The sequence below is a fragment of the Herpailurus yagouaroundi genome, unplaced genomic scaffold (genome assembly GCF_014898765.1).
Source record: "Herpailurus yagouaroundi ecotype Mexico unplaced genomic scaffold, PumYag 200, whole genome shotgun sequence".
NCBI classification, from domain to species: domain Eukaryota; kingdom Metazoa; phylum Chordata; class Mammalia; order Carnivora; family Felidae; genus Herpailurus; species Herpailurus yagouaroundi.
In genome coordinates, this window is record NW_024412431.1 from 4,878,966 (window position 1) to 4,890,254 (window position 11,289).

Consider the following 11,289-nt stretch of genomic DNA (forward strand, 5'->3'; position numbering starts at 1 on the left):
ACCCGGGGTGTATAAATGGGGGGCCAGGAGGCAGCAGAGACACAGACTCCCAGGGAGGTTGCGTCACTGTGCCCCAGCGTCCCAGGTGTTCCTGTCCAGCATGGCCAAGCGCTCGCTGCTGCTGCTGCTGGCCGTGTGGGTGCTGGCTGGGGAGCTGTGGCTGAGCACCGAGGCCCGAGCATCACCCTACGGAGTGAAGCTTTGCGGCCGGGAATTCATCCGGGCCGTCATCTTCACCTGTGGGGGCTCCCGATGGAGGCGGTCAGACATCCTGGCCCATGAAGCTACGGGTGAGGCTGGGGGGGGGGCGGCGGGGGGCGGGGGGGGCAGGGGGGCGGGGCGGGGTGGACAATGGATGGGACATGGGATGGTCCAAGGAGCCAGGGATGGAGATGAGATGAAGGGCCGGGGCAGGAGAGTCCCTGTCCTATGATGTACAGCTGGGGAAACTAGCCCAGGCCTCAGAGCTGTGCCGAGGCAGGGAGGAGCCGGTTAGCAGACCTGCGGAGTGGTGAGAGAACTGGCCGCTGGTTTTGGAGCACCTGCTGTGTATGAGCCTGCCCTTAAGGATGGGGGGTTGGGTGGGAGATGGGACGCCATTGAGAAACTGACACTGAACCGCTTTTCAACCCTCTGCGGAAGGTAGTGTGAGGGGTGTGGTGTATACAAGGCCAGATTTTGCCACCTAGCTGGTGACCCTCCTGGCAAATTGCTTACCCTCTCTGAGCCTCCTTATCTGCAAATGAGAGGCACAGTCCCTGAATCTCCCAGGATGGCTAAGTGGCAACACTGAGTCAAAGCAGATCAGGACGGTGGGCAGGGGCCTCAGTCTGGGCTCAAGCGGGGGGCATGGGGCCTGGTTTCATGAAGGGCAGGAGCCTGGCGAAAAAATTAAACAAAAGTTTTCATGATGGTGATGATATAAAGGTGGACTTGGAAGACACGCTGCCTGGGTTCAAGTAGGAGACCTACAACTTAATGGCTGCGTGTTCTTGTGCAAGTTGGTTTACGAAACCGTGCCTCGGTATTCTCCTCTGGCAAATGGGCATGATAATAGGTGCCCCCACCTCATGGGGTTGTCATTGTGAGGAATAAAGGAGTTAGCCCACTAAATCCTTTAAAACAGCGTTTGGCAGAGGGTGCCTGGGCAGCTCAGTCGGTTAAGGGTGTGACTTCGGCTCAGGGCATGATCTCACAGTTTGTGAGTTCGAGCCCCACATCAGGTGCTCTGTTGTCGGTACAGAGCCCACTTTGGATCCTCTGTCTTTCTCTCTGCCCTTCCCCTGCTTTTTCTTTCTCTCTCTCTCCATGAAAACTAAATAAACATTAAAAAACAACAACAACAACACGGTGGCTGGCACATGGTAAGTATACGATGAGTGCTTCTCGTGTGCCAGACTCTGTTCTAAGCTTTTCCATGGGTATTAATTCTGTCATCTACTCCACGTAAAACCCTAGAAGGTAGGCATTATTATTATCCCCACTTTGCACACAAGGAAACCAAGGGTCGGAGAAGTACATTCATGTGCTCCAGAGTATAACTCAGAGAGGCTCCCAAACACATGTTCTTAACCATCAGGTCCTCAATGAATAAAGAGTAGGAGAAAAGAAATGACAAGAGAGGACAGTCAAGCTCTGTGAGGTTGAATAATCTGCCTGTCAAAACTGGAAGGTAGGCCTGAATGGGATAAAACTTTTGACCATGAAGCTGCATCACAAGAATAGAAGTAGCTGAGACAGCCTCTGGGTGTGATCGCAGCTGAGCCCCAAGCACTAATTTTTTCATCTTTCACCTTCCCAGACACAGACTCTGACACAGACAGCGAGCTGGACGGGGCAGTAGCCTCCAGCGAGTGGCTGGCCCTGACCAAGTACCCCCGGGCTTTGTATGCAGACCGACCTGGCTGGCAGGGAACTCCAGGGGCTCTGCGCGCTGTCCGTGATGTCCTGGATGGCCTCTCCAGCAACTGCTGCAAGTGGGGGTGCAGTAAGAGTGAAATCAGCAGCCTCTGCTAGACCAGAGACCGATGGCCAGGGGCCCAGGGGCCAGCTGGGCACCTGACTCTGGCCCCTCATGCATTCATTCATCCGCAAGTCAGGGGTCAGGCACTGTGCACTTGGACACGCCGCCCCCCACCACCACCCAATGACCCTGACCTTTGACCAGCCTCTCCTAAACCCGAGCAAACTTTCCCTACCTGCCCAGATGGGAACCTCTGATCCTGACCCCTGACCTCTCCTTAGGTCATATCATGCCTTTGCCTGGCCTATACTGTTCCCTGCCGCAGTGGCGCCCCTATTGTACTGAAACCGGCCACGCTGAGACCTTTGTCCAAACTCTGATTCTCTCTTGCCCCAACTGTGGCCACTCTTCCAAATTACGCCCCCCCCCTCCATTCCAGCCTTTGCTCCGTGCCTTCTCCCTGCCTTCCAGCCCCTTCTCCTCCAACCCCACCGGCTGGGGTTCTAGAGCTGTGGACCCTAGAATAATGGTGGGGACCCCTGGGCTCCCTTCACCCATCCTGGGGTGGGAGGCTCGGTGGGGGGGACCGATCGGAACCTTCTTCGACCCCAATAATAAAAGTTCCAAAGGACTTTGCGGCGTGTGCGTTGCTGCGGGGTGGGGAGGGCACGGGTTTCACACGAGCTCGGCGAGGCGCTCAGCACCCGCCAGACGCCCCAGGCCGTTTTCCCCTCCCTCTCGACAGCCCCAGCCTGCGCCGCTGGGGACTTTCCGCCACCGGGAAGGGGCGGGGACCCGGAGCGCAAGGTGCGGAGGCGGCTGGGAGGGGAGGGGCGCTTCTCGTGGCCGCCTGGGTGCCGGACCCGGAGAGCGAGGCGAGCGGCGCTGCCGCGCCGGGCAGGGCCGGGCAGGGCCGGGCAGGGCCGGCCGGACTCGGGGCGCGGTAGGGGGAGCGCCATGCGAGGGGCCCGGGCCGCTCCCTTCCGGCCGCGGCCGGAGCTGGTGCTGCTGCCTCTGTTGTCGCTGCTGTGCCACCGGAGTCGACCCCAGGGTGAGTTCTGGAGCGAGCTCGTGTCGGGCGCTCTGGCGCCGCGCTCGCCCCGGGGGCGCAAAGCCTCCGGGTGCACCGCAAGTTTGCGGAACGACCGCCGCCTCTCTGCACCTCCTGGGGCGGGGACCGCGCCAAGAGGGCAGCTGGGGCACGGGGGTCGGCAGCGAGGTGGGAGCCCGAGGCCCGGGGGTGGGGTGGAGGCTCTTGGGGTGGCAACAGGATGTGGCTGGCAGAGGGAGTGGAGTAGTTATGCCCAAAGCCTGGGGAGGGGTATCCAGCGCCCCCTTCCTACTGCTCGCCTCCGGCAGGGACCCTGGATCGCCCTCCCCAGTTGGCAGAAGTCCGGGGGAAGTTCGGGTTCTGGGATGTGCGGGCGGCTGGGAGAATTGACCCTCTTCCCTGGGACCCTCCCACCTCCCTCTCCAGGAAGTCCCGGGCCACTGCAGTGCTATGGAGTTGGACCCTTGGGCGACTTGAACTGCTCGTGGGGACCTCTTGGGGATCTGGCAGCTCCCTCCACGCTGCACCTCCAGAGCCAGAAGTAGTGAGTACAACCGGCTGACGTGGGGAAACTGAGGCTTTGGAAGGGTGGCCAGTCAGTTCCCAGCATACTCAGTTGAGAGGACCCCTCCCCCACCTCCACTCTCAAGCCCTTTCTTTGATTCCAGGTTGTGCATTTCCTTGCTGTGTGACCCTAAAGCAGTCACTTTCCCTCTCTGAGCCTCTCTTTCCTCCCTCACCAAATGGCCAGAATAAAGGGACCTGCCTCCCAGCTTTGGCTTTGAGGGTTCAACGAGTTAGGCACTGGCCAAGAGAAGTTGCTTAGTAATTAGAAGCTGGCTTGTATTGCTGTGTGACCTTAGGCAAGTAGCTTAACTTCTCTGAGCGTATAAAAAGGATCTGGTCTGGTGCTGGGGACGCAGCAGTGAAAGAGGCCGACCGACAGCCTGGACCTTGTGGAAGTCACAGTTGAAGGGGGGAGACCTGGGTTGCTTCATGATGAATCACACCTGCAAACTCCAATTCATGTCGAATTTGGCTAAGTGAGGGAGGCGTAAAAGGGGCATGGAAAGGTGGGAACCACTGGTCGGGGAGGGGCTGTTGCCTTTTTTTAATTTTTTTTTTCAACGTTTATTTATTTTTGGGACAGAGAGAGACAGAGCATGAACGGGGGAGGGGCAGAGAGAGAGGGAGACACAGAATCGGAAACAGGCTCCAGGCTCTGAGCCATCAGCCCAGAGCCTGACGCGGGGCTCAAACCCACGGGCCGCGAGATCGTGACCTGAGCTGAAGTCGGACGCTTAACCGACTGTGCCACCCAGGCGCCCCTCTCAGCCATTTTTAAGTGTTCGGTGGCATTCGGTACATTCACATCGTTGGGCAGCGGTCCCCACCGTTCCTTTCCAGAGGGGCCTAGGTTTAAGCCCCCTCAGTTTAAGAGGGGGCAGTCGGAGAAGGTCCCCCCTTTTTTAAGGAGGCGAAATTCACATAACACAAAGTTAACCATTTCAAAGCGAACAATCCAGTGGCGTTCGGTACATTCACAGTGTTGTGCAACCACCTTCTCTACTTCCAGAACACTCTCATCACCCCAAAAGGAAGTTCCATCCCACGAATAGTCTGCTCCCTATCGTGCTCCCCACCGGTCCCCGTCACCGCCATCCTGCTTTCTGTCTCTGTGGGTTTACCGGTTCTGAACATTTCATATAAAAGGAATTATACACTATGTGGCCTTTTGTGTGTGGCTTCTTTTACTTAGCATGTTGTTGTTGTTGTTGTTTTTAAGTTTGTTCATTTTTGAGAGAGAGGGAGAGAGACAGAGCGCCAGCAGGGGAGGGGCAGAGAGAGAAGGAGACTCAGAATCCGAAGCAGGCTCCAGGCTCCGAGCTGTCCGCCCAGAACCTGATGTCCGGCTCGAACTCCTGACCTGAGCCGAAGTCAGAGGCTTAACCGACTGAGCCACCCAGGCGCCCCTCACTTAGCGGGTTTTGAGGTTCATCCATGTTGTAGCATGAGTCAGAACACCGTTCCTTTTTATGGCTGAATAATATTCCACTGTAAGGATTGACCACATTTTGCGTATCCACTCATCTGTTTGGTTTTTTTTTTTTTAAGCTTATTATTTATTTTGAGAGAGACAGAGAGAGTGAGTGGGACAGGGGCAGAGAGAGACGGAGAGAGACAATCCCCAATAGGCTCTGCACTGTCAGTGCAGAGCCCGGTTCGGGGCTCAACCCCACAAACTGTGAGATCATGACCTGAGCCAAAATCAAGAGTCGCCACCCAGGCGCCCCTCCATTCCTCTGTTGATGGCCATTTAGTTTGTTTCCACCTTTTGGGAACTGTGACTAGCACCGTTAGGAACATACACCTACAAGCGTTTGAGTCCCTGTGTTCCATTCTTTTGGGTCCGTGCATAGGGGTGGAGTTGCCGGGTCGCACAGCAATTCCGGGTTTAACTGAGAAACGGCCCAACTGTTTTCTGCAGCAGCTGCAACATTTTCCATTCCCGTAGGAGGGCCTACGGTTTCTCCGCATCTTCGCGAGCGCCTGTGTTTTTGTTGTTGCTGTTTTATGAAGGCCTCGTTTTTGCATCTTTGCAACCTAATCCTTCAGGATATCCCCAGCGCCGCTCTCTGTCACCCACCTCTGACCTGTCAGCGAGCCTTGCCGGCTCCACCTTCTCCAGTATCCAGAATCTGGCACTCTCTCCTTCCCCAGCACCCACCCTGGTCTAGCCCCCATCCTGGCCAGCAGAGCCGGGACCACGCAGTCCCCACCTCCTTCCTGGGCTCCGGTTTGCGCCCTCCCGGCGTGTTCTCCGCCACAGCAGCCAGAGGGCGCCCGTGGACACCTGAGTCAGGGCGCATCTGTCCACCTCCCTCCTTGCACCCCGGCCACGCGGGCTTCCTTGCCGTTCCTCAAACACGCCGGTCAGTTGGCCTCGAGGCCTTTGCACCGACTGCCGCTTCTTCCTAAAAAACGCTTCCCCTCCCCCGCCCACCACCACCCTGTACTGCACGGCCCCGCCCTCATATCCTCCGGGCCTTTGTTCAAAGGTCTCCACCTCTGAGAGAGGCTCCTGACCACCCTGCTTAAAATAGCACTGTCTTTCCTCACCACATCACCGCACTGTATCCTCTCCACCCTGATGATTGTTCTGTGTATCGCGTATAACCGCCATCGATTATATATTTATGTGTTTCTCGTTGGCCTCCCCCCCCCACTGGAGGAGCAGCTCTAGAGAGCCAGGTCCTGGCCTGCTCTGGTCCCAGTCCTGTCCCCAGCTCCCACAGCAGGGCCTGGCACAATATGGATTTGCTGACTGTATCGTTGCATACGTGTAAATGTGCCCACCTGGAAGTAGGTGCTCAATAAATGCAACGAGCAATGCTCACGTGGCTTGTGGCGGGCTCCCACTGCTGTTTTGGTTTGTTTTTTAAGCTTATTTATTTGGAGAGAGAAAGAGACAGCTCGAGCAGGGGAGGGGCAGAGAAAGGGGGAGAGAGAGAATCCCAGGCAGGCTCCGCCCTGTCAAGTGCAGAGCCCAGTGCGGGGCTCAGACACAGGAACCGTGAGATCATGACCTGAGCAGGATCCAAGAGTCCGACGCTCAACCGACTGAGCCACCCAGGTGCCCCTCCCCCACCCACCAATGCTGTTCTAAACGTTCTCCACTATTACCACGCGGTTTATGTTCTAAACGTAGGTGGTAATACATTCCACGTCTTACCTCATTGATTCCCCTCGCTCTTCCGCCCTTCGGCAGGCGCTTCTGTCACCCTCATTTTGTAGATGAGGAAACTGAGGCACAGAGAAGTGAAGCCATTTGCTCAAGGTCACACAGCCCTGAAGCAGCAAAGCTGGGATTTGAACCCAGGCAGAGCAGTTATCATGATGGCTTTGGCCCCAACCCAATCTATACCCCCCTACCCCCACATCTCTCCTCACAGCCATCCCAACAGAACGTGGACTGTGACAGTGCCCACTGGGCAGAGCTGGGTGACCATTCCGCGGGAACAGCTTACCATGTCTGATGAACTGCTTGTCTGGGGTACCGAGGCTGGCCAGCCTCTCTGGCCCCCAGTCTTCGTGAACCTGGAAACCCGAAGTAACAGGGGGGATGGGGGGTGGGGGCATGCTGTGGGGGGGGGGGTGGGTGGTCCTGGAGACCCCGGCTAAATACGTTCCGGCCTCTCCTTCCTCAGTGAAGCCGGATGCCCCCCGGCTCTACCCTGACGTCGACTTTTCAGAGGATGATCCTTTGGAGGTCACTGTCCATTGGGCCCCGCCGGTGTGGCCTCCCCACAAGGTCCTGGTCTGCCAGTTCTACTATCAAAGATGCCAGGGGACTGCCTGGACTCTGGTGAGTGTCAGGGGCCCCTCTTCCCCCACCCTACTCCAGGCAGGGTCCAAGGCATCATCCCCAAATCAGAGACCCAGCCCAGAACCCGTTCCTCACTTGTTCCTGGAGTCTGTCCCCATCTCACACAAAAGGCCTGTATGTTGCATCTTGTTCAGCTAAAAAAAAAAAATCACACCCCGCCCCACCAAATAATCTCAAATATCATGCAGTCCCAATCCAAACTCCACTTGGGAATGTTGAGAAACACAGTAAACTTCCTCCAGCCTTTTTGTGAATGCAAAGAAGTCCTCCGATAGCTTACATTAACCTTAAAATAACAGAAGACATTTAGAAAGCGTCTGCTGTGTGCCAGGCACTATTCTAGGCTCTTTATTGAACCCTTACAAGAACTCTTTGAGGTAGATGCCTTTTTTTTAATGTTTATTTATTTTTGAGAGAGGGTGGGGGAAGGGCCAGAGAGAGAGGGAGACACAGAATCCGAAGCAGACTCCAGGCTCTGAGCTGTCAGCACAGAGCCCGATGCAGGGCCAGAACTCACGGACCGCGAGATCATGATCTGAGCTGAAGTCGGACGCTTAACCGACGGAGCCACCCAGGCGCCCCGAGGTAGATGCCTTTTATACCTACTCACTTTACAGATGAGGAGCAAGGCTTGGTTTAAATAAACACTAAAAAATAATTAATAAAGGCAGCTGACATTTCTGAGCACCTGCTGGGCATCATCAGGTCCCAGGCTAATTGCACAAAATTATCTTGATGAGTCCCTCCCAACTTTCCTTTATAGCAGATGCTTTTACGATATCTGCTTCACAGTCGGGGAAGCCAACCTCAGAGAAGCTAAGCACCTTACCAAGCTCGCACAGCAAGAAAATGGAAGAGAACCCTAGAGCGAGGAGACCCCTAGAAGGAGTTGGGGGACCCGCCCACGCACTTTGTACAAACACAGAAGTTGCCAGGATCATTTCCTCTCATATCTCATTGGCCAGGACACGGTCACATGGTCCCACCTGATTGTAAGGGAGGCTGGGAAATGTAGTCCTCAGTCTTGACAGCCATGTTCCCCGCTGATACTCAGGGCTTCTATTTCCAAAGGAAAAAAGGGGAGAATGGATATTGGGGATCACCAGTTGTCTCAGGCGCCTCATGCAAAACATTGCAATATCGAAGAAAGTTGTCATTGTGATTATGCATGCGATTCAGAGCAATGCTGAGAGGCAGACTTTGGAATCTGACTGCCTGGGTAGGACTCTCATCTCCAGCGCCCACCTGCTTTGTGACCTTGGGCAAGGCACTTCCCCCTCTCCAGGGCCTCAGTTTTCCTCAACTGTAAAAGGGGGAGAATGACAGAGTTTACTCCTACCTACTGCTGTGCATGAGCCATAGAGTGGCCAATTTGTCTCCTCTTTTTGCTGGGGATTGTCCCAATGTCAAACCCAGAAGGCCTGGGTCCTGGGAGTCCCCTTGGTCGTGTGCAAAGCAGAGGGCATTTGGACCCTGCGGAGATACCAGGTCAGATACTCGCAACTCAGCCCTCAGCTTCACTGCTCTTCCCTGTCTCTCCGCCAGCTGGAGCCAGAAGTGAAGTCCATACCCCTGACCCCCGTTGAGATCCAGGACCTGGAGCTAGCCACTGGCTATCAGGTGTACGGCCGCTGCCGAATGGAGAACGAAGAGGGTCTGTGGGGCCACCGGAGCCCCGTTCTGTCCTTCCAGACGCCGCCCTCTGGTGAGGCTCTCCAGGCTTGCCCGACACCCTCGTCTCCCCTCCCGGAAGTCTGTACCACCGTGCCTCTCTCACTTGTACCCCCCTTTCCTCCTCCTTGGCAAATCCAAAAGACGTATGGATATCGGGGAATGTCTGCGGGACAGCGGGCACACAGGAAGCCCTGCTTCTGTGGAAGGTGAGCCGTGGGGCTCCGTCCCATTTCCCTGTGCATGTCAGGAAGCCCCAAATAACAACCATGTGGACAAGACAGAGGTGACGATGCTGATGCTGCCTTCTTGAGGTGACCCCAAGGCTTTGTTGTGGCGCGGTGCGGGGGGGGGGGGGGGGGCGAGAGGGATGCTCAGAGAGGTCCTGGCTTAGGGCAAGCCTCCCCCAACGTCAGCTACTTCTAGGAGGTCTGAGCTGAGACATGAAGGTGGGTGCAGGCCAGGGGGAACAGCAGGTGCAAAGGTTTGAAAGCAAGAGTAGGCTCAGCTCCATAAAATACAGCACAGTGCGCCAGAGCTCCGGTGCTAGTATGGAAGTGGCGTTAGGAGAGGACAGAAACCCATCCCCACTGCTCCCAATCTGTTGAGCACCTACGATGTTCCAGGCGTCGCTAGGCCCTGGCTCACAGTAAATATGGCAGAGGAACAAAACAGCAGGGCCCATAACCCTCTTAGGCCACATGGTCTAATATTAATTTTTTTTTAATTTTTTTTTTTTTTTGAGAGAGACAGTACGATCCGAATGGGGGGGGGGGAGAGAGAGAGAGAGAGAGAGACAGAGAGACACAGAGGATCCAAAGAGTGCTCCACGCTGACAGCAGCAAGCATGATGCGGGGCTTAAACTCACAAATGTAAGAGCATGACCTGAGGCAAAATTAGATGCCCACCCAGGTGTCCCTAATATTAATTTTTAATACATTATTTTATTTTATATTAAATTTTAAAATGTTTATTTCTGAGAGAGAGAGAGAGAGCATGAGCAGGAGAGGGGAAGAAAGAGAGGGAGACACACAATCTGAAGTAGGTTCCAGGCTCTGAGCTGTCAGCACAGAATGCGACGTGGGGCTTAAAGTCACAAACCATGAGATCATGACCTGAGCTGAAGTCAGAAGCTTAACCAACTGAGCCACCCAGGCACCCCTATAGTCATGTTTTTAAAAAATATGATAAAGACTTCTGATTGTAACATTCAGTAGAAAGTGAAGGGGAGGGGCCCCTGCGTGGCTCAGTTGGTTAAACGTCTGGCTTCAGCTCAGGTCATGATCTCGTGGTTCATGAGTTTGAGCCCTCATTGGGCTCTCTGCTGTCAGTGCAGAGCTCGCTTTGGATCCTCTGTCTCCCTCTCTCTCTCTCAAAAATAAATAAACACAAGAGAAAGAAAGAAAGAAAGAAGGAAGGAAGGAAGGAAAGAAAAGAAAAGAAAGAAAAAGGGAGAGAGGGAGGGAGGGAAAGAGAGAAAGAAAGAAAGAAAAAAGAAAGAAAGAAAGAAAGAAAGAAAGAAAAGAAAAGAAAAAGAAAGAAAGAAAAGAAAGAAAGGGAGAGAGAGGGAGGGAGGGAAAGAAAAAGAAAGAAAGGGAAGGGAAGGGAAGGGAAGGGAGGGGGAGGAAGGGAGGGAAGAAGAAAATGAAGGGGAAATAAAGTAGCTACATGACGGCAACAATTCAGTTCACCAATATGATATGAGTACTAAAACTATATGTACCTAATAATATGGCTTTAAAATACACATAGCAAAAATTGACAGAACTACAAGGAGAAATATATGAATCCACAACCATTGTGGGAGAGTTTAACACACTCCTATCAGTAATTTCATAATAGATGAAAAACAAGTCAAGATCTAGAATATCTGAGCATGTGATTAGCAAACAACCTAATAGACTCACATAGGAAATGTCAGAACATGCCTTTCTTCCATGTACAATTAAGACATTTACCAAAATCAGCTGCATACCAGGCCATAGAGCCAGTTTCCAGGGGCTTCAAAGGGGTGAGGTGATGCAGGGCACATTAAAGAATTCTCTATTTAGAACACAGACTGTACTGGGAATTGATAATAAAAACTGCCTAGAAATCCCCATATTCTGAATATTTAAAAGTTCAGTGAGCATTCACACCAGGCCCCCCAAAGGTTTTGTCTTTATACATCAAAAGGAGTTTGCTTCTAGGGGCACCTGGGTGGCTCAGTTGGCTAA

At 54.1% G+C, this 11,289-nt stretch overlaps 2 protein-coding genes across 2 annotated transcripts in view; both read left to right on the forward strand.

The window, feature by feature from the left end:
* Nucleotides 1-61: 61 nt before the first annotated feature.
* Nucleotides 62-2,595, forward strand: RLN3 (relaxin 3). Its single transcript, XM_040450124.1, has 2 exons — nucleotides 62-294; nucleotides 1,791-2,595. The coding sequence occupies exons 1-2, from the start codon at nucleotides 101-103 to the stop codon at nucleotides 2,014-2,016; spliced, it is 420 nt and encodes a 139-aa protein (XP_040306058.1). The 5' UTR covers nucleotides 62-100; the 3' UTR covers nucleotides 2,017-2,595.
* A 201-nt stretch (nucleotides 2,596-2,796) lies between these two features.
* The window catches only part of IL27RA (interleukin 27 receptor subunit alpha), a 16,236-nt gene continuing 7,743 nt past the window's right edge, over nucleotides 2,797-11,289 (forward strand). Inside the window, 6 exon segments of the mRNA XM_040450123.1 lie at nucleotides 2,797-3,014; nucleotides 3,441-3,558; nucleotides 6,968-7,125; nucleotides 7,223-7,380; nucleotides 8,947-9,106; nucleotides 9,217-9,281. Of these exon segments, the coding sequence (XP_040306057.1) occupies nucleotides 2,921-3,014; nucleotides 3,441-3,558; nucleotides 6,968-7,125; nucleotides 7,223-7,380; nucleotides 8,947-9,106; nucleotides 9,217-9,281 (753 nt within the window). The 5' untranslated portion in view covers nucleotides 2,797-2,920.